The sequence below is a fragment of the Chroicocephalus ridibundus genome, chromosome Z (assembly GCF_963924245.1).
Source record: "Chroicocephalus ridibundus chromosome Z, bChrRid1.1, whole genome shotgun sequence".
NCBI lineage: Eukaryota > Metazoa > Chordata > Aves > Charadriiformes > Laridae > Chroicocephalus > Chroicocephalus ridibundus.
In genome coordinates, this window is record NC_086316.1 from 419936 (window position 1) to 444285 (window position 24350).

At 52.0% G+C, this 24350-nt stretch overlaps 1 protein-coding gene across 1 annotated transcript in view; it reads left to right on the top strand.

Annotated features, from left to right (window-relative positions):
• PAX5 (paired box 5) overlaps window positions 1-24350 on the top strand; it is a 136139-nt gene that overhangs the window by 39420 nt on the left and 72369 nt on the right. The window contains exon 6 of the mRNA XM_063320094.1: window positions 11199-11374. Within this exon, the coding sequence (XP_063176164.1) occupies window positions 11199-11374 (176 nt within the window). The remainder of the gene's footprint in view (window positions 1-11198; window positions 11375-24350) is intronic.

Sequence of the window (24350 nt, forward strand, 5' to 3'; positions counted from 1 at the left end):
GGCTCGTGGCTGGTGCGGGAGGGTGCAGCCGCCTTCGGGCAGAGAGAAAGTGCAGCTGAAGGGAGATGGGTGTGCAGATGCAGCTCCTGGGTGTACAAAGAAAACAGAACAATTTTTGAGGCGTAAAAACCTACATTACACAGTGTGGAGGACTTTTAAAAGTTAATTTTGCCCAACTAATGCATGTGGATAAAATATACCATTAAACTTGCACTTTGTATAACTTGTAAAAATCTACAGGTGCATAGAATCATAGAATTCATGTAGGTTGGAAGGGACCTTTAAGGCATATTGTATTTATAACAGTGTTTTACTCCTGTGTTTTGCATTACGCGTGTAAGCCATTCCGCTGAACTCGGTCAAGACGTTTCTTTGCTTTGTTGTAACTGGGCACATTTGCAGATTTGAGACCACAATTCTGGATTTTGTAAAATGAGGCTTTGTTTAATTTATGCACGAGAAGAGCCTGCAGGTGTTAACAGCTTTCTCTGAGTGCCATTTGCGGACAAGTGGATGGCGAGTCATCTTTGGAGTCCCCAACAGCAGAAGGACACGGAGCTGTTGGAGCGGGGCCAGAGGAGGCCCCGGAGATGCTGGGAGGGCTGGAGCCCCTCTGCTGTGGGGGACAGGCTGAGAGAGCTGGGGGGTTCAGCCTGGAGAAGAGAAGGCTCCGGGGAGACCTTCCAGCCCCTGCCAGGCCCTCAAGGGGCTCCAGGAAAGCTGGGGAGGGACTCTGGAGCAGGGAGGGGAGCCATGGGATGAGGGGGAAGGGTTTTACACCAAAAGGGGGAGATTTAGATGAGATCTGGGGAAGAAATTCTTTGCTGTGAGGGTGGTGAGCCCCTGGCCCAGGTTGCCCAGAGAAGCTGTGGGCTGCCCCATCCCTGGAGGGGTTCAAGGCCAGGTTGGACGGGGCTTGGAGCAACCTGGGCTGGTGGAGGTGTCCCTGCCCAGGGCAGGGGGTGGCGCTGGGTGGGCTTTAAGGTCCCTTCCAACCCAAAACACTCTATGATTCTATGATAACAACTGGCCAGGGTTATTGTACCGAATGATCACCCCTCTTTGCACAGACCCTGTCGGTCTGCGTTTGCATGTCCTACCACTGCCTTTTCCTTTGGCCTTCAGATTTCAGTCTCACAGTATTTTTCAAGCTGTAAATCCTCTCCCCTTCGGTCACAACCAGAGGCCAGTTTGCCATTTCCAAAAACACGCAGAGCACAATTTCATCTTCAGCCTGCTTTGGTCCATGTCACCCAAGCACACCTAGGAACGATTTTTTGAAAGAAATGATGAAAGGATGTGTTGTAGCATGGTGTGGAAGTAGGTATAAACTATGTTAAAATAGCTTCAAGGAGCTTATAACAGCCATTTGAAGATGCACTTTGGAGCTGTGAGTACATGAAATAAAGTGCACGTCTCCACAGCTTGCTGCTGAACACGGCTTACAAAAACGGATTAGGAAAAGAATCAGTTTCTTGCGATCATTTGTTAGTAAACTTGTCATGATTTACTTTATATATGTAGTTACTGTGCTTATATCTCCCCTGAAGTATTACAGAAGTCATAGAAAGGTAATATAAAGTTATATCTCCCCTTAAGTGTTACAGAAGCCACAGAGAGGTAAGCCCACCCCGGCGCTGTGGCTGCCCGGGGCTGGCCCAGGCACCTGGCGTCCCCCGAGGCCCCGGGAGCTGCGGGGTCCCAGGTGTCCCCTGTGTGCGAGGGGGCCGGGGGCATCGGCTGCCCTGCGCAGCCTCTTCCTTCTGACCTCCGTCTCTGCGCTTCCGAATTCCCTGCCGAGCGGGAGGGAGGTAGCACCGACAACATTTTTCCTGCTTTTTGAACATAAAACCGCGTCAGAAGAGCAATGGCGAAACCCACAGAACCCACTTCATTCCCTCGGGCCACGTCCTCGGCTGAGCCCTGCCCCACAGTGGGGCTGGTGGCCGTGGCCGTGGCCATGGCTCCCCGAGGGCGCTGCGGGGAGGCTGATGGTTTGGGACAGTCAAGATGACCACCCGTGCTGTCTCCTGTGCTGAGACCCCTACCAGGGTGGGCACCTCTGTGCAGCGAGCTTGGTGAGCTTGGTAAGCTTGGTGAGCTTGGTGAGCTTTGCCGCTGCCCCGGCGCGTGGCAGGGGATGGTCTGGAGAGCCCCAGGGCGCCCACCTCCCTCCACAGCCCTCACCGGAGCGCCGGCAGCAGAGCAAGCCCAGGCCTGCCCCAGGGTGCTCTGACCCGGCGGGAGGCCTCCAGCCCACCGGCACCGTCAGTGACGGGGCTGCGTCCTGCACCTGCAGAGCTTGCGGTGTGAGCAAGGCACCTGGGGAGGAATAACCCCCCGTCCAGGACAGGCTGGGGCTGGCCTGCTGGAGAGCAGCTCTGCAGAGAGGGACCTGGGAGTCCTGGTGGACAACAGGATGACCATGAGGCAGCAATGTGCCCTTGTGGCCAAGAAGGCCAGTGGTCTCCTGGCGTGCATTGGCAAGAGCGTGGCCAGCAGGTGGGGGGAGCTCATGCGCCCTCTCTGCTCTGCCCTGGTGGGGCCACATCTCCGCCCCGCAGACAGAGCCCTCGCAGGTGCACAAGTGACCCGGCCCCACTCCGTGGCACTATTTGCACAAGTGTTCGTTCAGGTCCATAGGCTGTCCCCTTCGCGTTAGGGCTGCCAAGGTGCAAGGTCTCACCATGCCTTCGTTGATCGCTCCAGAGGGAACGGTAGGATGCAGGAGACTGCAGGGCTTTCCTAGCACAAACTAGGAGATTTATAATAAAATTCCTGTGTGGCTGCTGCAGGATTAAAATCACTGTGGGAGGAGATGAGCCGTAACCTCATGGGAAATCTCTTCTGTTAAATAAAGCTCCCTTGTTGGGTGATGCCCGTAATCAGCCGTGGAGCCGTGCCCCGGCTGTGCGGCCGTGCTGCGGGGAGGCACCTCCTGCACTACAGGCACGGCTCTGGCTCGTACATCTTGTGGGCATACCGAGTGGCTCCAGCTCGTGCATCAGGGTGGACCTCCAGCTGTCCTGGAGAGCAGAGACAAATGTTCTCACGGTGGAGAGGAGCTCCATCACTTCTCTGTGAAAGACCAGAGGGGGCTGGTTGATGATAAAAGTGCTAATCGCCGCACTGCTGAGTGTTTTAGGAAGAGCAGCACTGACGGGCCCACGGCGCAGCTCCAATATTTCCATCTTCCTTTTCCCATTCCCCACAGCCGGTGCAAACGCAGCGCTGAGTGTGCAGGCACCGGGCAGCCACCTGCCAGACATGCCCCGCAGGGTGGCACGGCATGGTGGGTTCACCACAGGGAGCCAGGAAGATGCAGCCTGGTTTGCAAGAGTGTGCAGGGGGTGAAGACACCCTGTCAAGCGGTGATGACACAAAACTGGGAGGAGTGACTGACACACCAGAAAGCTGTGCCACCATTCAGCAAGACCTGGACAGGCCAGAGAGCTGGGCGGAGAGGAACCTCATGGAGTTCAACAAGGGCAAGTGCAGGGTGCTGCACCTGGGAAAGAATAACCCCCCGCACCAGGACAGGTTGGTGCTCACCTGCTCTGCAGAGAGGGACCCAGGAGTCCTGGTGGACAACAAGTTGACCTTGAGCCAGCAGCGTTCCCCATTTGGCCAAGAAAGCCAGTGATCTCCTGGGGGGCATTGAGAAGAGCGTGGCCAGCAGGTGGAGGAAGGTCATCCTCCCCCTCTGCTCTGCCCTGGTGGGGCCACATCTGGAGTGCTGTGTCCAGTTCTGGGCTCCCCAGTTCAAGAAGGACGGGGAACTGCTGGAGAGGGTCCAGCGGAGGCTACGAGGATCGTCAGGGGACTGGAACACCTCTCTGATGAGGAAAGGCTGAGAGCCCTGGGGCTGTTTAGCCTGGCGAAGACTGAGAGGGGGTCTCATCAATGCTCAGCAAGAGCTAAAGGGCGGGTGGCAAGAGGATGGGGCCAGACGAGGTGGTGGAGTCACCATCCCTGAATGTGTTTAGGAGTCGTTTAGATGTGGTGTTAAGGGATATGGTGTAAGGGTGAACTTTGTAGAGTGGAGTTGATGATTGGACTTGATGATCCCAAGGGTCTTTTCCAACCTAAATGATTCTATGAGTCTGTGATTCTTCTCCCGGGGACAGGACAAGGGGCAACGGGCACAAACTGGAACACGGGAAATCCCATCTCAACGTGAGGGAAAACTCCTTTCCTGTGAGGGTAGCAGAGCCCTGGCACAGGCTGCCCAGAGAGGTGGTGGAGTCTCCGTCTCTGGAGACATTCCAAACCCGCCTGGAGATGCCATCCTGTGCCACCTGCTGTGGGTGACCCTGCTCTGGCAGGGGTTGGACTGGGTGATCTCCAGAGGCCCCTGCCAACCCCGGCCAGTCTGGGATTCTGAGAAAAGCCAGGGTCCCCCCTTGCTGCTGGCTGGGGTGAGCGCAGCTGGGACCATGGTGGCGGTGGTCCTGTGCAGGCTGCACAGCCTGTGCAGGAGCAAAGGGTGGGATGGAGGGGAGGCGGGGGGCAGGCGGGGCGTACCCCGAACGTGCATCCGAATGGCGGGTGGGAAATGGCTGGAGACCCCCCGCTGCCCAGCACTAGGTGGGTGCAGGCAGATGCTGGGGGCAGGGTCGGTCGGGGCTGCCCCCGGGGCCGTGTGGCACCAACGGCCGGTGTGTGCAGCTGGGCCGTGCCGCGGGATGCAGCCCCGGTGTGCCACAAAACCGGTGTTCTCCCTCCTTGCCCAAGTGGCAGCATGGGGTGGAGGCGGCCGGCGCTCACCAGAGGGCAGGGGGGCTCGGGCTGCTTGGGCTCCTCGTGTCCTCACACCCATCCCGACTGCGAAATCAGTAAAATAGTCCTAAAAACACAACACGAAGGTGGGAGTGTTCAGCAGCCCCCGCGGCCCGGGTTTTTCCGAGCCTGGAGGCAGGACAATGCGCTGCGTCCGCAGATGCTGGTCGCTGTGTCTCCAGGAGGAGCAGAGCTGGTCCAAGTATATCTAACAGGTCAAGCCTTGAAATGAAGAAGCAATAAGCCACTGAAATGGTACTATCACCGAAACATGATTGATCAATTGAATTCTATCAGAGACAGTGGGCAGTGAGATTAACTCAGGCCTGATGGGTTCAATGAGTTAAAGCATGATGTTCATTTCAGCTTCATTTCACCAGTCTTTGCTTGTGAAATTGGTCAATCAATAGAGGTTGAAGATCATATATATATATATTGGTGACCATCTTATAGGGAATATAATCTAGCGTAGTCAGCTCCTGACTCCGGCTGCCTTCAGTGGGTAATGGAGACAGAGCAGAGACTCTATCAGTGCCATCGAAATGGCCTGATATCTTCTCCAAATGAAAAGTATTTTTGGATCTCTGATGATTTATCTTTTTTTTCCCCTCTTTCTCACTTTGATCTACGGCAAAACCCATACCCATCTTCGTGAAATGTAGTGATTTCTCTTGAAAATATTTGCGCGATGATCAGCTTTATACGCTTCAAAATATAAAGCTTCTTTTTAGTGATACTGTCCTTTGAAAAAATAAATAGCAGTGCTTAGAAAGCTCAAATAGTGTAAATGCAAAGATCTCTTGCTGTGTATGTGGTTCTGAAAGTAACGCCTTACCGGGAAGAGCTGCCAAATGCACACAATCCCGAGAAGGTGGCATGAAAATTCAGTTTACGTTTTAGACAAAGCCTTCCAAATGGTAATTAAAACAAAGTCTTTATCTTCTCTGGGCTAATTTACAGGCATGCTACAAGGAAACAAATCACCTTTTTGCCTCCTGGTAATATTTCATTTGCTTCGTAATGTTTTAAATGTGGTGAATAACATCCTTCCTAATTAGCCTGCATTTCCCTATAAGGTGGAGTAATTAGGTATGATACCAGGTAATGAAGTTGGACAGTACAAATTAGAGACAGAAACCATGTCCTTTATGAATATGGGCTGTTCATGGTACTAGCTATTTACTTCCTTCATTAACCCTGTAAAACCGCGCTGTTTAAAAAAAAGAAAACAACCTGAAGACCTGAAACCAGAAGATCCTCTTTTCCGTCAGAAAAGCAGCGCATCAGACAGATGTACCACGGACGCGTGCACTTCATGGTACATCATTATTATTAATTACACTGGCAGTATTATTCCAGTAGGATTTGCGGGTGGCACGCGTTTCTCAGCCTCCGTCGCCCGGCTGAGGTCCTTGACTGGAGCCGCGCTCGCTCAGACCAGGGCAGGGTCTGTCCCTGAATAAAAAAAGACAAGGTGGGCTCGATCGTTTTCTTTAGTTCAGTGGTTTTTATTGGTACTTCTGTATTCTGACTTTTTTTTAGATGATAAGCTTTAGGACTTTTAAACATGCCCTGGTGTTTTGTGAAGAAAGGGTTGAGGGTCGTTTGCTGGCCTTATTTTGGCCCATAGTCTTGGAAATGTATAAGCAAAACACTATTTTAAATCAAATGAGTTACATGATGAGTATCAATAAAAATTTGTTTTAGGCGTCTTTGGCAAGTTCAAATGTTCTCCTGCTGCTTCAGAAAACACACTATGGACAATGTCCTGGTTTCATCTGGGATAGAGTTAATTTTCTTCCTAGTCGCTGCTGTGTTTTGGATTTAGTATGAGAATAATGTTGATAACACATATTGTTTTAGTTGTTGCTAAGTAATGTTGACGTTAGTCAAGGACTTCTTCAGCATCCCATGGAAGCTGAGAGGGAGCACAGACAGGGTGAGCTGGCCCAAGGGATATTCCATTCCATAGGCGTCGTGCTCGGTATATAAATGGGGGTTGGCTGGGGGCAGGATCACTGCTCGGGTGGGCTGGGCAACCGATCATCGGGCGGTGAGACCAACTTGTGTTGTATCACTTTATTTTGTAAGTTCTTTTATTATTATTATTATTGTTTTCCTCTTCTGTTACTGATCTTTTAAACTGTTTTTATCTCAACCCATGATTCCCCTCCCCTTTTCTCCCTCTTCTCCCTACCTTCCTGGGGGGGCCGGGAAGCAGAGAGTGTCTGTGTGGTCCTAGTTGCTGGCTGGGGTTAAACCACAACGGACAAGTATTTAGCTGTAAAAAAAGTACGTTAAAAAAAATTAAATCACAATTTCTCAATCTGTTTAAACTGATCTTGCAGTTTGCCTAGGTCCCCAGAAAATAACTTGCTTTTAATTAATGAAGATGTAGTGTTTCTGGATGATAGCCGCACCGTTCAGACAGCCTTTGGTCATCAAGACCGTGCATGGTGTCTCTTCTCAGAGGTGGATCTGTTGTGTGCCTGAATCTTCCTAGACTGCCCAGACTCTGGTTAGCCATAGAAAATCTTCGCTGGTGTGTGACATTAACATTATGTTAGCCTTCAGCTGACGAAGCCAGGCTGGTTTCTTTGGAAGTGTGCCCAGCTTTTGTTTTGAAACCATGGGTCATTTTTCTGGGTAAGGCGCAAACAGGGTTCCTGCAGTTCAGAGTGAGGAACAATGGCTTTTCCCCGCGCCTAGCAAGTGCCCACCGGTGAATGGGGAACCAAGGAGGGGGTGTCCCTGGGACATTGCCCCATTCCAAGGTGTACCCAACTCGGCAAGTCATAGAATCATAAATGGTTTGGGTGGGAAGGGACCTTAAAGGCCACCCAGTGGCACCCCCTGCCCTGGGCAGGGACACCTCCCACCAGCCCAGGTTGCTCCAAGCCCCGTCCGACCTGGCCTTGAACCCCTCCAGGGATGGGGCAGCCACAGCTTCTCTGGGCAGCCTGGGCCAGGGGCTCACCACCCTCAGAGTGAAAAATTTCTTCCCAAGTCCCCACTGCAGGAGAAGCCGAGCTGTGCCCAGATCAGTAGGGACGGTGCTTCTGGCCTCGTGCCGGGAGGGAGGTGCGCTGTGTCTGAGGTGGTTCAGAAAGTTGTGGTCTGATGGCACCACCTTGTCCCATCTGTGAGAGCTGCTGGAGATAAGGGATGCAATGTTTGCCTGAGAAGAATGTCCTCTTTTGCATTAAGAGGAGTATTATATTTGTGCTCTTCATTAGCATTTCTGGAAAGATGCCATTGGACTGGGAACTAATTGTTTTGCAGAGTAGGTAGGTACACACGTAGTGCTACTGTCAACAAAACATAACCCTCCTAGGTGGATGCATTGATTATATGAAGAATGTTTTTACCACTCCCTGGAGCATATTTATAACCCAAAGTGTTTCAAACCTGCCAACAGTATTTTAATTATCGAAGATATTCTAGAGTATTCAAACAATGCATAATGCTAATGGTAATTATCTCACATTTATATAATGTCTAACAGCCAAACGCATCCCAAAGACCTTCACGAACTTTCAGGTGTCATGTGCAGCGTGTAGAAAGTCCTGTACTCGTGCAGTGAAACGCAGGACTGACTTACCTGCAGTTAGTCCGAGTTCAGGGAGCTCGGTGCAAAAGAACGAGTTACTGCTTCGTTCATGGGACGCAGAGAGGGAGTGATAACAGGGGCGAGTGATGTTTGGGGGGTTCCCAGTCTCCTCTCACCAACGTGCTGGGTGCTCTGGGCAGTGACGGCCACCCCGGTGGTCCCAGCTCGTCCCCATTCCTGCTGGGTCCCTCCCCGGCAGCGAACCCTGCGGGCACTGACCCCCATCTCAGCGCGGCGCGGACGGCTGAGGGATGGCCCTCCCTGATGGCTGCTCCGGCCGCGCTTCCACCACCCCACCAAATCCGTGTCTTCAGTTTCAAACCCCTCCAGAGCCCCACCTCCGCCCCCGCGGGATTTCGTGTGCTGCCACACTGCCCAGCGCCCTGCGGGACGGCACCTGGCCCGCTGGCTCCCTCCCGGCTCCCTCCGGCAGCGTCTTTGCCCGCGGGTTTCCCTTGTGGGGGGAGATCTCCTCCTCTGCCTGACGTTTCTCGGGGGCCTTTCGGGGTGGTCCCCTGCTGGATCGGCATCGGGAGCCTGGCCCGGCCGAGGCTGCTGCGCCAGCCTTCGCCTTCTGCTGGCTCCTCTTCTCTGGCGTATTCACCCAAAAAAACCCTGAGCTCTCCTCCCTAATACGAGTTCTGCTGGCGGAACGTGGGTCAGCTGCTCTGTATTTAAATGCGATGGGGTCTCATTATACACCTGATCTCCGGGTGTATAAACAATGTGCAAACGGCACTGGCATCGCCAGGAACATTTTCCAGGTCATACCACGTCTTGGATCATTTCACTCCCTTTCATCACCCCCTTTAGACCAAAACTGCATAAAGCTTTAACTTTGATGCCAAATTGTGAATAACATTAGTTTAACCTGAAATTTAAAGCCAGAGTTTCCGTGCTCCAGAGACAGGGTCTCCCCGGCCTTTTGCTACCATGCAGCTAGCAACCAGAATTTTAATTTTATAATCCATGGTTGACTAAACCCAGCACTAGGTCTATTAGATAATATTTGATTTAGAATAGTAAAAAAAAAGAAAAAAAAAAAGATTTAAAGATACACTGCTCTCTTATGTCCCTTTGTATTTTTTCACAGCTCTGTGCATGTGCTTAGGGTTTCTGTTCAGAGGACAGGTTCAGGGTTTTTTTCCTGTGTGGTATAAACTGACGTTTGCACTTCACAAAAGCCAACATTGACTACTCTTGATTTAAGTTGCATGACTTTGTCTAAACAGGTAAATATAAAGCTGTTGTTGCCTAAATTGCCTAAATTGAAAACTAAAATTTAGAAGGAAGTTCCCAGCACTAATTGTTACGATCAAATGCGTGTTCAGCGTAAGCAGCTTGTTATGGAGTGACCTGGGTGGAAGGAGTCCTTCTGTGTGTCGGCCCCTCGGTTTGAGAGATCAGTCTGACAGCAGCCTGGGTTTCTGGATACACGGCATTTCTGCAAAATCCAGCTGTGCTGAAGGACGATCTCAAATCAATAGTTCTTTGTGAAAAATCTTGTCTGCCGGGCATCACCCGTGTTAGTGATGGTCAGCACGTGTCTGGGGACAAAACTGACGTCTGCAGCAGCAGGGTGTCCTTGCACGGACCCCTCTGGTCCTTGCCCTGAAAAAACTTGATGCAGAATCTACCACAGAAGGTCCGAGTGATGTTATTCCTCTGCAGACTATTTGGGTAGTAAGCCACTGCAACGCTCATGAAAATCTTGTTGTTAAGGATGCGTTTGAATTCTGCTCCTCAAAACTACCTCGGCAGCGAGATTCTATTTTTAAAACGTTTCCTCACTCTGTCTAGTGCGGTGTTGCCATCTGGAGAAGAAATCTGATATTTACTGTTGTTCTTGGAGTTCCACCTCCTGGAGTCCTGGGAATACTGCAGACCTCAGCTTTCAGTGCGTAAAAGATACATTTCTTGCACTGACAGGTGAAGGAAAAGTAGGAAACCACTGTGAATCTGCAAAAGCAAATGGAAACAAACCCCTCTATTGCAAGAGTCTTTTCGAACTGACAATCTAAACATTTTTCAAACTCGTCTCATGGCTTTTCAGCCATGGGCGGTCACTTATGACTTCTGATAAAATTCTCTGCCAAAGTCAGGAGAGGGAAAAAGCCCGTGCCTTGGAGCCCGGGCTTTCATCACACCAATAGGCTTAAGAAACACGAAGTGAAGCTGCAGTGCCAGGAGGGTGCCTGGGATCGGGCCCCTCTGAGGCTGCTGCAGGGGTAACTCAGTGCCAGGGATGTCCTGCTGCAGTGTGGCACGGGCAGTGCCGGCGTTTCGGAGGTGCCTGGCCAGCGGGAGGTGGTGCTTCCAAAGCACAGAGCTCGGCACAGATGGGGCTGAGCCAGAGCTGCGTGTTCCGCAGGGAGCAGGTGAAGCGTTCGGGCTGAGATGGGGCAAAGCGGAACTGCCAGAGCTGACCCAAGTGGGCTCTGACTGCAGCTTCAGGTGGCGTCCTTATCCTCCCGTGTCTTCCTGCATCCAGACCATGAACCAGACACGTTCTTAGATGGTGGTGTAAAAATGATGCAAGCAAAGATATGACCGTTGTCCTTTTGTCCTGCCTTTAAATTATGTGTGAAATCATCAATGGTAAATTGTGTTGAGGGTTGGCGGTGGTGGAAGACTGGTCAGAGCGTCTTCTGGCAATGTGTGTCTTGCTTGTAACCTCCTCTCAAAGAGTCCTCATGGTGTCACCAAACTGGTACCCACATCTATTTAGGGGATAAAATGAGGCGCTCCTCTGTAGGTCTCATCATTGCGATGACTGCTTATTCTCTGTCTTCTTTCTCCTCTTCGAAAGGTATTCAGGAATCTCCAGTACCAAATGGCCATTCTCTCCCGGGCAGAGATTTTCTTCGGAAACAGATGCGAGGAGACCTTTTCACTCAGCAGCAGCTAGAAGTGTTGGATCGAGTCTTCGAGAGGCAACATTATTCTGACATTTTCACAACAACTGAGCCCATCAAACCAGAACAGGTACTATTACAAACGTTCGGTGTTTTCCAGATGTGCTTTCCGCTGGCAGAGGTCTGTTTGGTGGACATCACCAAACACTTTTCAGAGTCACGGTAGAAAAACATGGAGAAAAGGTGTCACATCAAGCCCTACAGACAAGTGCACGTTAGGCATAAAGGACTTGAGGATTGAAAAATGAAAGAAAACACTTGCTGTGTAAACATTAGCAAGTGTTTGGGTATGAAATTACACCTGATCTGGGCCAGTTACATCAAATGAGTCCTTAAAGAGCATCACAGCTTCTGATGCTTTTGTTAGATCTCAGGCAGGCTATGCAGGTAACAAGGAGAAGACTTGCAAAACTCAATGCCTAATTTTGCTTCATAGTTAGCATGATTGTGCACACAAATTAGATTTTTGTATCCAGAAAGGGCTTATTAGGCATGTAATTGGCCATTTGCTGAGAGAAACACCCAATTAGTGTGTGAAGGTAAATTAGTTGCACCTACAGATTAGCCGTGTGTTTGAGAAGGACTTGGCAGTAATTTTTTGGGAAAGTTCCATTTTTGCAGGCATGATACAGAAGCACATGCGAAAGCCGATGGGCTCTGTCTCTCTGTGTTTTCTTCTTCTTGGGTGGCAGCCTTTAATTTAGCTGCTGAGAGGGAGGTGGAAACGCATGCATTGCTGTCAGCACCAATAGTAGCTTGCTACTTAACGATGTGTCTGGCCATTAATCTTCAGCGTTCTTAATGTTAGACCTGCTTTTTAGCAAGGTGGATGAACGCTCAAACTGCAGACAGACGCTGATTTCCCTTGGAGGAATCTATACATTTGAGGGCCACTGGAGATTATCTCATGGCAGCCTACTACCATCGTGGCTTTAGTTAAGGAATATGTATTGGTATACATTTTTTGAAAAATTACTTAGTTAGGCTGAAAGTCATATGGTAGAGTAGAAATTCCTCACGCCTTTCAGCTCACATCTGTCATTTGTTATTTCATTCCTAGAGCAATTTGTTTTTCACCAGCTTTTGCTGGTTTTGTGGTTTCCCTGGTTTGTATTTGCTGAGGAACTCTGCGGATCTGACCTCAAGCTGGAAAAAGATGGGGAAGATGCTGAGGTCAATTTGATTTTTTTTAAAAAACTCGTGAGGAAAGCCAAAGCAGCAGCGTCTCTGGAAGGTGAAATGGCCTTCACGTACCACTAGATGGTGGTTATCCCATCTGAACACGGGTGATACTGGGCAGGACAGGCACCGTGCCCGCTCCTACAGCCAGCCTTTCCAGTGTTGGTCACTTAGACATTGTGTGGTGTTAAATCTGCCCCTCTGGCGTCTATATGCCAAAAAAGTCATTACAAAGAGAGTGGTGATGGAAGAGGATTCTTTCTTTGTGTCTGTGTTCTGAAGTGTCTGAGCCATGTCGCTGTAGCTCAAGGGAGACAGTGCAGCAGTGAACGTTTATCCAGAGAGAAACTTTTGCTGGTTTAATAGAAAGAATGGGAAAAATGAATGAGGATGTAGCTGAAGTATTACCCTGATTGTCAAATATGGGCCATTCAGCTGTTGGTGGAGCAAGGATCTGCCTGGGTCCACATGAGCAGCTGTCGCTTGAATGGCTGTGCTGCCAGGGAGTTAAGACTGGAGATATGTCCCTGTTAATCTAGTTAACAGGGTACTCTCTGCATGCCCTGGGAAGTCACACAGATGCTGAGAAATGTGATATTGTGATGTGCAAAAGTGCTTAGCAGAAGCACCTTGCCTAGGCGTTCTAAAGTTTAATTACAAATGGAGTTCGTAGCTGTTTGCTTCCATACATGTTGGAGCATTGTCGTTTGCTTTGGGAAGGCTGGGCCATGGTGAAGTGCTCGTGGTTCTTTGGGGTTGGCTTCTGCTTTTTGGTGGCATGTGATGTGTAACCCTCAATAGGAACGCGTGTGATATGTACGATCAGCTCTGGTTCACAAGGATGTGGCATGACTGAAGCAGTCGTGTTTTACCTCTTGGGCGAGTCAAGCAAAGCTGTCATGATACTTAACCAAAGCAGAGAAGCTGTCTGGATCAATTAGTAAGGCCAAAGAAATCAATGAGAAAGAGAATACTGAGAACATTAGTGATGTGACTTGGAAAACCAGAGCTGTCCCTGCGAAAGATTGCTGTAGTAAACCAACACCTGGCTCCGGCGCCCGGCTGTGCAGAGCGACGCTGAGCCCAGGAGCCGAGCGCCGGGCAGCGGTGGATGTCTGGAGTCCGTAGCTATTGCTGTAGAGGAAAATGAGGAAAAGATGCTATAGAGACAAGATGTGGGGAGAAGCCTAGTAGGAGCCGTCGACCCACTGCTTGTCTATTTTACTAGAAACTTGGTCTGGTAGCAGCCAGCTGAATATCACTAATTTTACTTTGGCACAAAAACTTGTTGAGGTCCTTGCACTGTTCACCTGAGGAGGGCTCCAGGTATTTTAGTGGAAGGTTTGCTATTTTCTAGACAAGGAAGTTCCTTTTCCTCCCTCTTTTGCAGCACCTCTCCAAGTCTTCCTCCTTAAATGTGTGCTGGGAACAGTCCCGTGGCCACGCTGAGTTGTGGCACAGCAAAGCGTTGGCAGCCACAGTGGCTGAAGTCTGGCTCCTGCTGACCAAAGTCCTCCTGATCCATTTTCTGGACAAAATTAGCCTGTTGGAAGGTGTACATCACCCCTCACGTAGGTGGGCGTGTAGATGGGCTGTGTGGGAGGGCTTGCTCACTGCTCCCGAACCTTTTACTTTGAGTTCTTCCAGTCTATTTCCTTTACTTTTCCATCTTTAATGTTTCCCTCAGTCCGCCTGTATATAATGGAGACTCACGAGTTACTTCTCACCTCAAAATACCTTGTTCCCCTGACAAGCATCATCTGAGTTTTCACGTCTGCTGTAAGCTGTGCCTTCTACAGAGAGACCCACAGGGAATGAGTACTTGTCTTTGGGGAAGGGCTCAGACAACGCCAAGAGAGAAGGCAACTGCTGGACAATGACAGGAAAATAAAATAAAATAGCAGGCAGTCTTTTGTTCAGAAACGGTGCCCGTGGCATGCTCTGGGTGAGGCAGGGATCCCACCGTGTGTTTGTATAATTAAAGACTGTCAGACCGCGCGCACTGTGGGGCAGAAGTAAGGAATCTCATATTATGCGCCTTGTTTTGCCACCTAATGCCGGGTGCTGCGGCCATGCGTGCGTAGGTGTCTCTGCGGCACAGGTACATGGTGCCGACAGATACAGAGAGTAAGAAATTCTTTGGTGTGAGGGGGGTGAGCCCCTGACCCAGGGTGCCCAGAGCAGCTGTGGCTGCCCCATCCCTGGAGGGGTTCAAGGCCAGGTTGGCCGGGGCTTGGAGCAACCTGGGCTGGTGGGAGGTGTCCCTGCCCAGGGCAGGGGGTGGCACTGGATGGGCTTTAGGGTCCCTCTGAACCCAAACCATTCCGTAATTCCATGACTCCCCTCACATCTGTGTGTTATGGGGAGTCGCCAAGGCATAAAGTGCTCTAGAAGCACCCTGGCCCCTGCAGAACCTGCTATAAACATGAATCCATGTGTAAAATTAATGCCTTTCCCTCATGTTTGTGGCCTTTTGTGCTCATTTTTTGCAAACAGCCTATGATCGATTTGCATTGGCTGCAAATGTTCATGGAAAACTGATTTCACGTATTTCTGGGCCCGGAATTTGAAATGCATATAGTGGGGTGTTTGCAGCACCTCCATTGCGCTGCCATTCTGCTCGTGGCTGCTGGCCACCATCGGCCGGGACAAAGTCCAGGGCTGGAACGTTGGGTAGACCTCAGGTCCCAGAGAGGGAGACCCACTGCAGCGTCTGCCTCCCGGGCTGGCAGCGGCTTGGTTCTCCTCTCGGCGCCTCTCTGTGTGTGGGGACAGCTCTGCTGCTCCCCGCTGTCGGCTCCCCGGTGCAGTCCCACCGCTGCGGGCACCCAGACCTCCCTGGGAGCAAAGCTGTACTGACGCAACGAGTGGCTTTTCCTGCCCGCCCTGGACTTCTCCTGTACAGCCACCTCCATGGCGGACCACGGTACTCCCACCTGGCCCCTGTCACTGGCAAAACCCACCGTGTCCTTCTGGTGCACAGAGCTGCTACAGCAAGTGGTGTCGTTTTCCAGTGCCTGGTCCTTTAGGAGCAACCGGCTGGGGGAACTGGAGGTGCCCACGAGGCCCATCATCCTCTGATGGCTTCCCACCATTCCAGCCAGAAGGATGGAGGAGCTCGCGTGAACCATTGACTCGGATGCGTTCTCCAGTTAAAGCATGGGCAGGAGATGTTCCTGGGGATCAACCAAGACCTGCCGGGGCCAGGGGAGGCTGGACGGGTGCAGGGGGCAAGCCTGGCGCTCACGGACTGGTGTGCTTTTGGTGGCCATGGGAGCAAGAGGAATGCCTCTGCAGGGGAAAACCGTGGGGTGAAGGATACACAGCAGGATCCACTTGACAGGAAAGGCAGTGCATTAATCTCTTCAGAATAAAGAAGAGAATTATCAATGCTGGATTTCTGTCCATGACAGAAATGGATTCTCTTGTATTTTCAGCTTCACACATGGGTCCAATCGAATACTCATTGAAGCCAAGAGGAATATTTCTATTGACTTCAATAGACTTTAGATCAGGGCCATAATGAGGCATAACACGATGTGACCAGATTCAACACTATGTAGGTCACCGACTTAGAAGGAACTGCGTGCAGCTAATAGCAGATAATTCCCAGGCCTTTGCTGATGCTTTCCCATTGCTTGTAGCTAGAACTAAACTGAATGTCTGTTCTTGTATTTATTTCTGGATAAAACGTAGATATTCTGGTCTTAGGTAGAAACCAGGCAGTGCAGATAAGTCTGGATCTCGAGATAAGGACAGGCAGATGAAATCTGGATAACTAATGAACCTGAAAAAATTACTAATAAATTGAAAAAAAATGGAAAAAATATCATAGAATCATAGAACAGTTAGGGGTAGAAGGGACCTTTAAAGGTCGTCTAGTCCAAACTCTCCTGCAATGAGGGGATTTTTGCACAGCGTTAAAACCCCTCTGTTTCAGAGACAGTGGTGATGAAGTTCTCTGAACTGACCAAGGGAGGGGCACAAGTCCTTTTGTAAATCTTCAGATTTTACTTTTATCTTCTTGGAAAGATGAAAATTTGTTTTTCACTGTATGGAGCTGTGATGGATGGTGCGTCCACAGGAACGCAGCTCCTGAGGGTGTGGAGATGTACGGTCCTCCTTAGTGTTGGGGTTTGATCTTCGGGAGTAAGAGGGAAAAGTCAGAAACGTGTCAGATAAAAGAAAGGTCAAGAAAAAGTCAGTTAAAGCCAGAAAGGGTGACTCATTTTTCTATTTGTGTGAATAATATGTTTTTTCCTGGGGGACGCTCCCTTTGGGTGGAGACTGGCTGCTGAGGATCTTCTTAAAGTACCCTGAGACTTGCGATGAGAAGTGCAGAGCTAGTATTTGCTTGTGTCATCGCAAAACTTTGTGTTGTCTGGTAACAGTGAAAATTATGCCACTAACTCATGGCTATATTTGAACATCCAGAGTAAAATTTTTTTCTTGATGTGCCACCTGCAGAAGAGATTTCAGCATGTAGGTATGAGCTGTTGCCCATGGCTTGAGTGGCAGGGTGGGGTAAATGAAGAGCAAGGAAAACAAGACAAGAACACGCGGCTCGACAAATGGACACAAATGCTAAAATTGAGATTAAAAAGACAGAGGAAAAGGAGAAGCGGAGTTCGGCATCGCTCTGCCGGCTCTGATGACAGCTCCTCGTGTGCTGGCGGGTCGGGAAGGCGAGACTTGGTGTGCTCGGCACCGTGCACGGCAGCGGAGCGTCCCCTCAGCCCCGTGGGGGTGGCAGCGGGTGGACATGGCCATCGGGGTGCGCAGGGCCTGGTACGAGTTTGTGGGTGTTGCATTACCCCCGTGATGTTCCGTTTCCCCCCCAGCCAGCAGCCGGTCCCTGTCCTGCACCAGCGGAGCTTGTCCGGAGTCGGCAGCTGGATGGGCTGGGCTGGTGGCGGTGCTGGTGGTGGCGGGGGCAGTGGCGGGTGCTGCCTGCTCGCCCCCGTTTTGCCGTCAGCGTCAGCCCCTCTGCCTGCGGAGACGGGCTGCGGGCGGCGCGGGGAGCGCGGGCGGCTCCGTGCTTCCCACATCTGCGGCTCTCCCAGCTGGAGCCGCCTCCGGCCCAGCCCGTGGCTTTATTGGTGGGAGGGGAAAGAAAACAACTCTAAAATCCAGCCTAGGAGAGCACATCAGGAGAGGAAAAACCTTCCCATATTTACTCTCAGTAGACTATTAAACAACACCAGGCTATTAATTTGGCTTTTGAGTCTTCACTAAAGCCCATAAAAGCGCACAGTTGTCAAATGGAGTTCATTTTAATTTCCTTTCAATCACAGTAAATTATTCAGGTGATAAATCAGCTGGGGCAGCCTCCTGGCTGTAATAGAAACCCTAATTCCTGGCTAATTATCCAGCCCGTTGCTGCCAGCAGATCAATACCCCTACCGAATGGAAAGGGCGCGGGGTCTGGGCCGGGGGACGGCAGCTGGGAGCAGGGTGGGCGCCCGTGACCGCTGCGGGGGGTCAGGCAGCGCAGAGCCCCCTGCATCCCCCGCTGTCCGCAGGGGACGTGTCCCCTCCCGGGGCAGGGCAGACGTGGCTCGGGGGGGCACAGGGCGCCACGTCCCCGCATGCGGATGGAGGAGACGGAGCACGCTGGGGCTGGAGCGGGGGTTCGGCACTCCCCGCCCTGGGGGGGCCCTGCTGTGCTCTCGCCACTCGGTGGGCTGCGGTGCTGGCCCTTTGCCGCGGTTCTTCCGCTGATTCCCCGGGTGCGGGGCACGCGCAGGACGGGCCGTGTCGGGGTGCTCGGGCGGTGCGGGAGCGGGGGGCTGCCTCCCGGGCCGCTGAGATGCCCGTGCTGCTGGTGCTGCCCATCTCTGCCGGTCGGCAGGACAGTGTCCTTTGAGGGAGTCAGAGGCTGCTCAGAAGGAGATCTCAGGCTGGTAGTATTGTTTCGTGCTGAGTAGTATCTTTAAATAACAGCGAAATTTAAAGGGGCTGAGAAAAGACTGCAGAGGACCATTGCTCCGCTGTAACACAGGGCGCTTCACTGGGACGGAGCAGCAGCTCTCTGGAGACAACAGTGGCATTTGCCCCGGTCTCCCTGCGTAAGGTTCAAGGGCTGCTCTGTGCTCAAAGCTCTTCAAGCCCTGAGATGATGCTGCTGACCACGGCCTCCGGTTCACAGGCAGCCATCAGCTCCCGGCCAAATAACAGGGTTCTGCAGAGGTGCCAGGTAGAGCTCCTCCGTCTGCCGGGGTCTCGCGGGTGCTCCGGGGGGCTCGGAGCTCTGCACGGCCCCTGGCTTTGGAGGGTGAGCCTCCGGGATCCCCGTTCCTGTTCACCATCACCAGCATTGTCGCTTATTCACATGACGGTGGCGCTGGGAGCAGCACGGGGCTGGGCGTTGTGCGCTGGCTGTCCCCGAAGGTCTCGCTGTCTGGATGGGGAAGACAAGTGGTGGCTGGGGAGAGGAAAGCAGTTTCCCTGCAGTGCAGATCCAGAGGGAGCAGCCGAATGCCGTGATGGTGCCACAGAGAGGCTGAAGTCTCTTCTCTGAGCCCTCCATCCTTCCGTCGCGCTGCTGGGGACAGAGCGGGGCACCGACTTTTCCTTTGGCTCTGCTCTGTTGTAGGGTCAAGAAAGAGAAGAGAACCCTGCCAGGGTACTTACTCCTGCTGAAAATCAGCTTCTACGCGTAGAAAGCCTTTTTTATTTTAGATGAGCAGTAGGAAGCACGACTCCTTGGGCCAGCACCTCCCATTCACGTCCTTGCCGCTCTGCCCTCCCTTACAAGCGTTTTTTGTATGTGCGTGAGCTTCTGAAGGCTGCACAGCATTCCCTGCGCGTGCAGTCTTGTTGTGACATGTCGTGTTGGGTGGTGACAGTCACTGCGGACCGTGTGGTGTGACACCTGGTATTTTGTGTGACGGGGGGCTGCGGTGGTGGGGAGTTTTCTGGGGAAGCAACGTGACAGGAGCTGCGTATCCTGCTTGCGTCGCTCCGCATCAGCATCATCTTTGCCGCGAGCACCCTGCAGCTTGCGTGGGCACCTGGGGGTGTTGTGTGGTCTGGGGCTGGGATGGAAACATCTGGTCTTTGACTGAGCAAAAGAGGTGGGAAGACACCCAGGTGGGGTGACCCAAGGGATGCCCGCTCCCCGGTCCAGGGAGAGAGCGGGGGGTGCCTGGCGACCCACCTGAGCTCGATGCCCTTTCCCACGGGAGCAGCTGGTGACGGCTTCTCCTGCTTGGTCTGGAAGTGGTGGGCAGCCTGGAATTTCTCCTGCAAACTTTTCCAGAAGGTGATAGGGAGAGTTTCCAGGGGTCTGTGGTGCCCAGCGTGCAATTCCCGTCAGTGCCGCTGCCGGGGGATGGAGCCGGGGCTTCACCGCACCGACCCTGCTGTGCTGGCAAAGCGTGGAGGTGCTCGTCGTGTCAGGAAACCCACAGGCTGCTTCTTGTCCCCCTGGGTCAGTCTGTCTCAGCCCAGCTGCCGTGAGTCAGAGCCTGAAGAAACGGACCAAAAAGCAAACGAAAAAGAGCCGCTGGGCCATCCTGGCTTCTTCCCTCTCCTCACAGCAACGTGTGGCCAAATCGCTGCCATAGAACCAGGCTGGGGGAGAGCAGCAGTGCGCACGTCTTGGGGATTTCGGGGTGTGTTTGAAAGACTGGAGGTCTCCCAGTGCCTGGTACTTCACTGGAGATGCCCCAGCGATGGCCTGGGTTTGTGCCGATGCAGGTGCCGAGTCTGTCACCTTGGGCTTGCTGCGGCTCGTTCCCAGCTCACCTGGCTTTGCCCAGGGACCACGTCTGGCTCCGGCGGGGCAGAGCCTGGGACCTTGTCACCTCCTCCCCTTGCCCCAGCAGGGAGGGGGAATCCCAAAACACCGAGGCAGACAATGCCTTCAGGAATTGCAGTGCATTCCTGCAAAACATCCCCCTTTTTTCCCCCTGGCTGCTCTCAGGTATGACCATATGTGAAAATACAAATTCCTGAGCTGAGGGAACGGCCAGCCTTGCTGTGTCTGGAGCTCCGACATCTCCGTTGTCCCTGTCTCTTGTCTCTTTGCTCTGTATGGATGCAGCATGGGATGTTTTTCCCCCAGGACGGCTCCCTGGGTAGGGCGGGGGCTCATGCGGAGGGGGTGTTGGCGATGTGCGGCACGTGGCCAGTGTGTCCCCGGCTGCTGTCCCTGACGTCCCAGTAACGCTCCAGTGCTGCGGCAGGTGCCGAGGTCCAGCGCCAGCGCAGACAGACTGTCTCCCCCGTGTCCAGGCATGGCTGGGGGCTCCCCAGGGACTGAAACGCCACCGAGGGGGAGTGCAGTGTGCGCTTTCCCCCGGGGCTGGGGACGCGGTGCTTGGAAATGGCAGCCTTCGCACCGTTGCTGTTGGGTGACGCGGGCAGGGGATGCTTCACCAGTCAACAAGTTTCATCTCGGCACTTCACACCGGCCTTGCACCCGGGGATTAGTGATGACAGCGGAACACAGAGTCCGGCAAAGGCAGCGGGTGATCTCCTCCAGGAGACTCACCACGGCTTCCGTAAGCGTGCTACAGAGGTGGGAAATGTAAGAAAATTTCCCCTTGTGTTACCTTGCCAGGAGCGCCCACATTTCCTTGCAGCTTCGGAACTGGCTTTGACTAATTGTATCTCTTTGTTCATCATGTGTTTTGCGATAAACAGTTATTTTTTTTTTGATATAGAGAGATAAATGAGGTCTATCACATCAGCAAGTTTTAAATAAAAGCTCGCATCTTTGTCTTCAGTGGAGTCCTCCTTCCAAGTTCTCATGTCACCAGCAGAGAGATAATGGGAAGTCTGTCATTACAGAAGTCACAGGCAGTAGCCAGTCAAACAGTGGACTCTGCCTGAGAGCTGAGGAGAGCAGTGATTTACTGGCCACCCGTCAGATTTTCAATATCACGTCAAAGCGTAATATATGAGTAAGATGAGTGGAATTGTAATTGCTCATGTAGTCTTTGTCCCTTTGAAAAACGACAGGGGAGTCATCCATGCACGTTACAGTATGTATGTATGTGATGCTCCACTTGCGTAGGAAAAGAGTTGCGGAATTGTCCTGCAGCTCGTTTTCACTGTGTAAAAAAGATAACGTTGTTTAATGGCACCAGTTGGCCGAGATTATGTCATAGCAAAATTGACCAACCTCCTTACGTCTGTGTTAGCCCTGCAAGAGGGGGAGAGACTAATCTGTGAGTAAACACACTTGCCCATTGATTTATTTGAAGCCTGGTCTGCTCACATTATACTTGAGGTGAAGGGCTTGCATTTGAAGAATGGAACAAGCCTTCTTAGTTGCCAGTAAATGTCTGGATCTCACAAGCTTTGAATAGTTTCAAATTCAGTTTCCACCCTTTGGTTTGAAAATCCGTGCTGTTTCACACTCATTCTGTAGACTTTCTCTAAATCTGTCCATCATTTTAATCAACAAAGATGAGTTTCTCAAAGTATGCTCCCTACACAGCAGTTGAACACCTGGAGATCTCAATGGGCTAAAGCATCTTGGAAGGAGCCAAACTCTTCATGGCAGTGGGAGTACAAGACACATGAGCTGGCGCAGGAGAGGCTCTGCAGGGTTCAAGGGGGCACTTCTTCCCCCTGGGAACAGTCAGGAAGGGCAGAGGTTGCCTTCAGAAGTTGTGCAGTCTCCATCCGTGGTGGTTTTCAAGACCCAGCTGGATAAAGCCCTGAGCGACCTGGCCTGGCCCTATAGCTGGCCCTGCTTTGAGGGACCTCCGGAGGTTCCTTCCAGCCTGGATTATCCTACAACCTTGATGTCCAGAACCTGCTGTTCATTCCAATGGTTATGATGTGACTTCGTATGGTTGCGATGGGCAATGTAAAGAGCGTGGTTGGGGTGGGAGAGCTCAGATCGTGTGGGGTGAGATGGACGAGGCGCCCAGGAGCCTAAGCAACTTGCTCAGTGCAGGTGCTGGGGTTTCAGAAGAATGACGTAGTTTTGGGTTGCCATTTGTTTAGGGATTGAATGAAACAACCTACAGAAGTGGTTGTATGAAGACAAAAAGCAATTGTGGAGACAAGCTGCTTCCAGAAAAAAGGGCTAGTTTCAAAATTCCTCCCTGCTCATGTGAATAATGGCAGCAGAATCTGCTGAAATGAAAAAAATAATTAATTCTGAAAGGACGGAAACTGTTAAATTAGGAGAGCAGCTTAACGCATAGGGGGATGGTTTCAGCCCTGCTCCTCTCACCTTGAAAATATAATTGAATAAGGTCGACCTGGGAGAGGCAGGGGTTTCCTCGGCTCGCTCTCCGTGCTGCAAAGGTCCCCTCCAGGCCAAGACTGACCCAAGGCCAGTCCAGACGAGGCACAGACAGAGCTGAACCCGCAGGGCTGGGGGCAGCGGTGCCTTTCCGAAATGGAAGTGGAGCCAGGCAGGAGAACTGTGCTCCTCAAATGCTGTGCTTGGCTAAAAGCGTTTGACCGATTACAGAGACCTGTCTAAATAATTAAAACATGCAATTAAATAATGGATAAAATTAAGGTAGATGAGAAATTGCCATCAGATTACGTGGCTGATGAGCAGTTTTCAAGCATTGCCAAGTAGAGAGGCTCTGCACGAGTGGGAGGTTTTGTTGAAGGCACAGACCCCGTGTCTGTGTTGTCGTTCAGGCAGGTGGCTGCTCTCTGGTTCTGGCGACTGTACGTAGAGAAAAGTTTGGAAAATGTGACCCCAAATACACTTCTGGTGTAAAAATCGGGGAGTCTGTCAGGGTGCGAGAGACCCTCGGGTCACACCAGCAGTGGGTTCCCTTCTGGGTGCCCGACGCCATTCCCTTGTCGTGACGTTTCACGGCGTGCGCAGCGCCGGGGCGCCTCCAGCGCAGCCGACGTTTCAGCTGCAAAATGATGATTATTACAACAGCAGCGTGTCTGGCTGAACCTGTCTTTCCAACAAAGAATGTTTTGATAAAAACTGAAATGTTTCACCGAAAGCTGTCATCTTTGATGATTTTTCCACGTAGGAAGTCCCTTGCTGGAGCCGTTCACGGTGGTGAGGAGGTGCAGAGCCTCCAGCAGGCGGTGGGTGTCACCAGACAGAGGATCTTTGCCTGGAACCTATGGGTAAATGTACCCTATAGGTGTCCTATAGGTACCCTGTAGGTACAACGCTCTTTGGTCACCCTGTGTCTGTTTTGCTTTGTTTTCTATAGCCCTGTGCAGACAATTTGTGACATTCCTGGGTGTTTTTGCTGACACTATGGAGCCCGTTTCCCTGTCCCTGTGCGGTCGGGATGGAGGGGGGTGTTCAAGGAGAGAACCAGGTGTTGCGGGGTGGGTGACACTCTCCATGAGAGCAGACCCTCCTTCTCCAGCGCCTTGTCCCGAAGCCCCTGGACCTGCTGCTGCTCAGGTTTGGTTGTCAGCGGGTCTCAGATAATTAGCAAAGGGGGAAACAGCTCAAGGTTTACCCCATGAGATTAGTAGGGTAAATCCTTGTGCCCGTTAATCCTTGTTGAATGTCACGGCTCTGCGCCATTCCCGGGATTTCCCCCTGCCCATCGTTCCCCTCCCCACTAAGCATTGCCTGCAGCACCTGGGAAGGGGAAGAAGCGTCTCCCACCGCACAGCCCCCGCGTCCCACCCTGGCACATCTCGTGTGCTGCACAGAACGCTCCGGTTTAGGGATGCCATCCGGGGAGTCGCGTTGCCCTCCGTGCACGGGCTGTTCCCCACCGAGTGCGGTTCCTGCTGCCTCTCTACTCTACCCGCCACCGCTGAGGACTCGTAACCAGAAAATGCTTTGTAAATCTTCCGGAAACAATGTTTGTCCATATATTTCTGTCTTTTCCATAAACACGCTGTAATGAAAGCTGGCTTGCAATATTGTGGCCCTTTGCATCCCAGCGTTGGCTACAGGT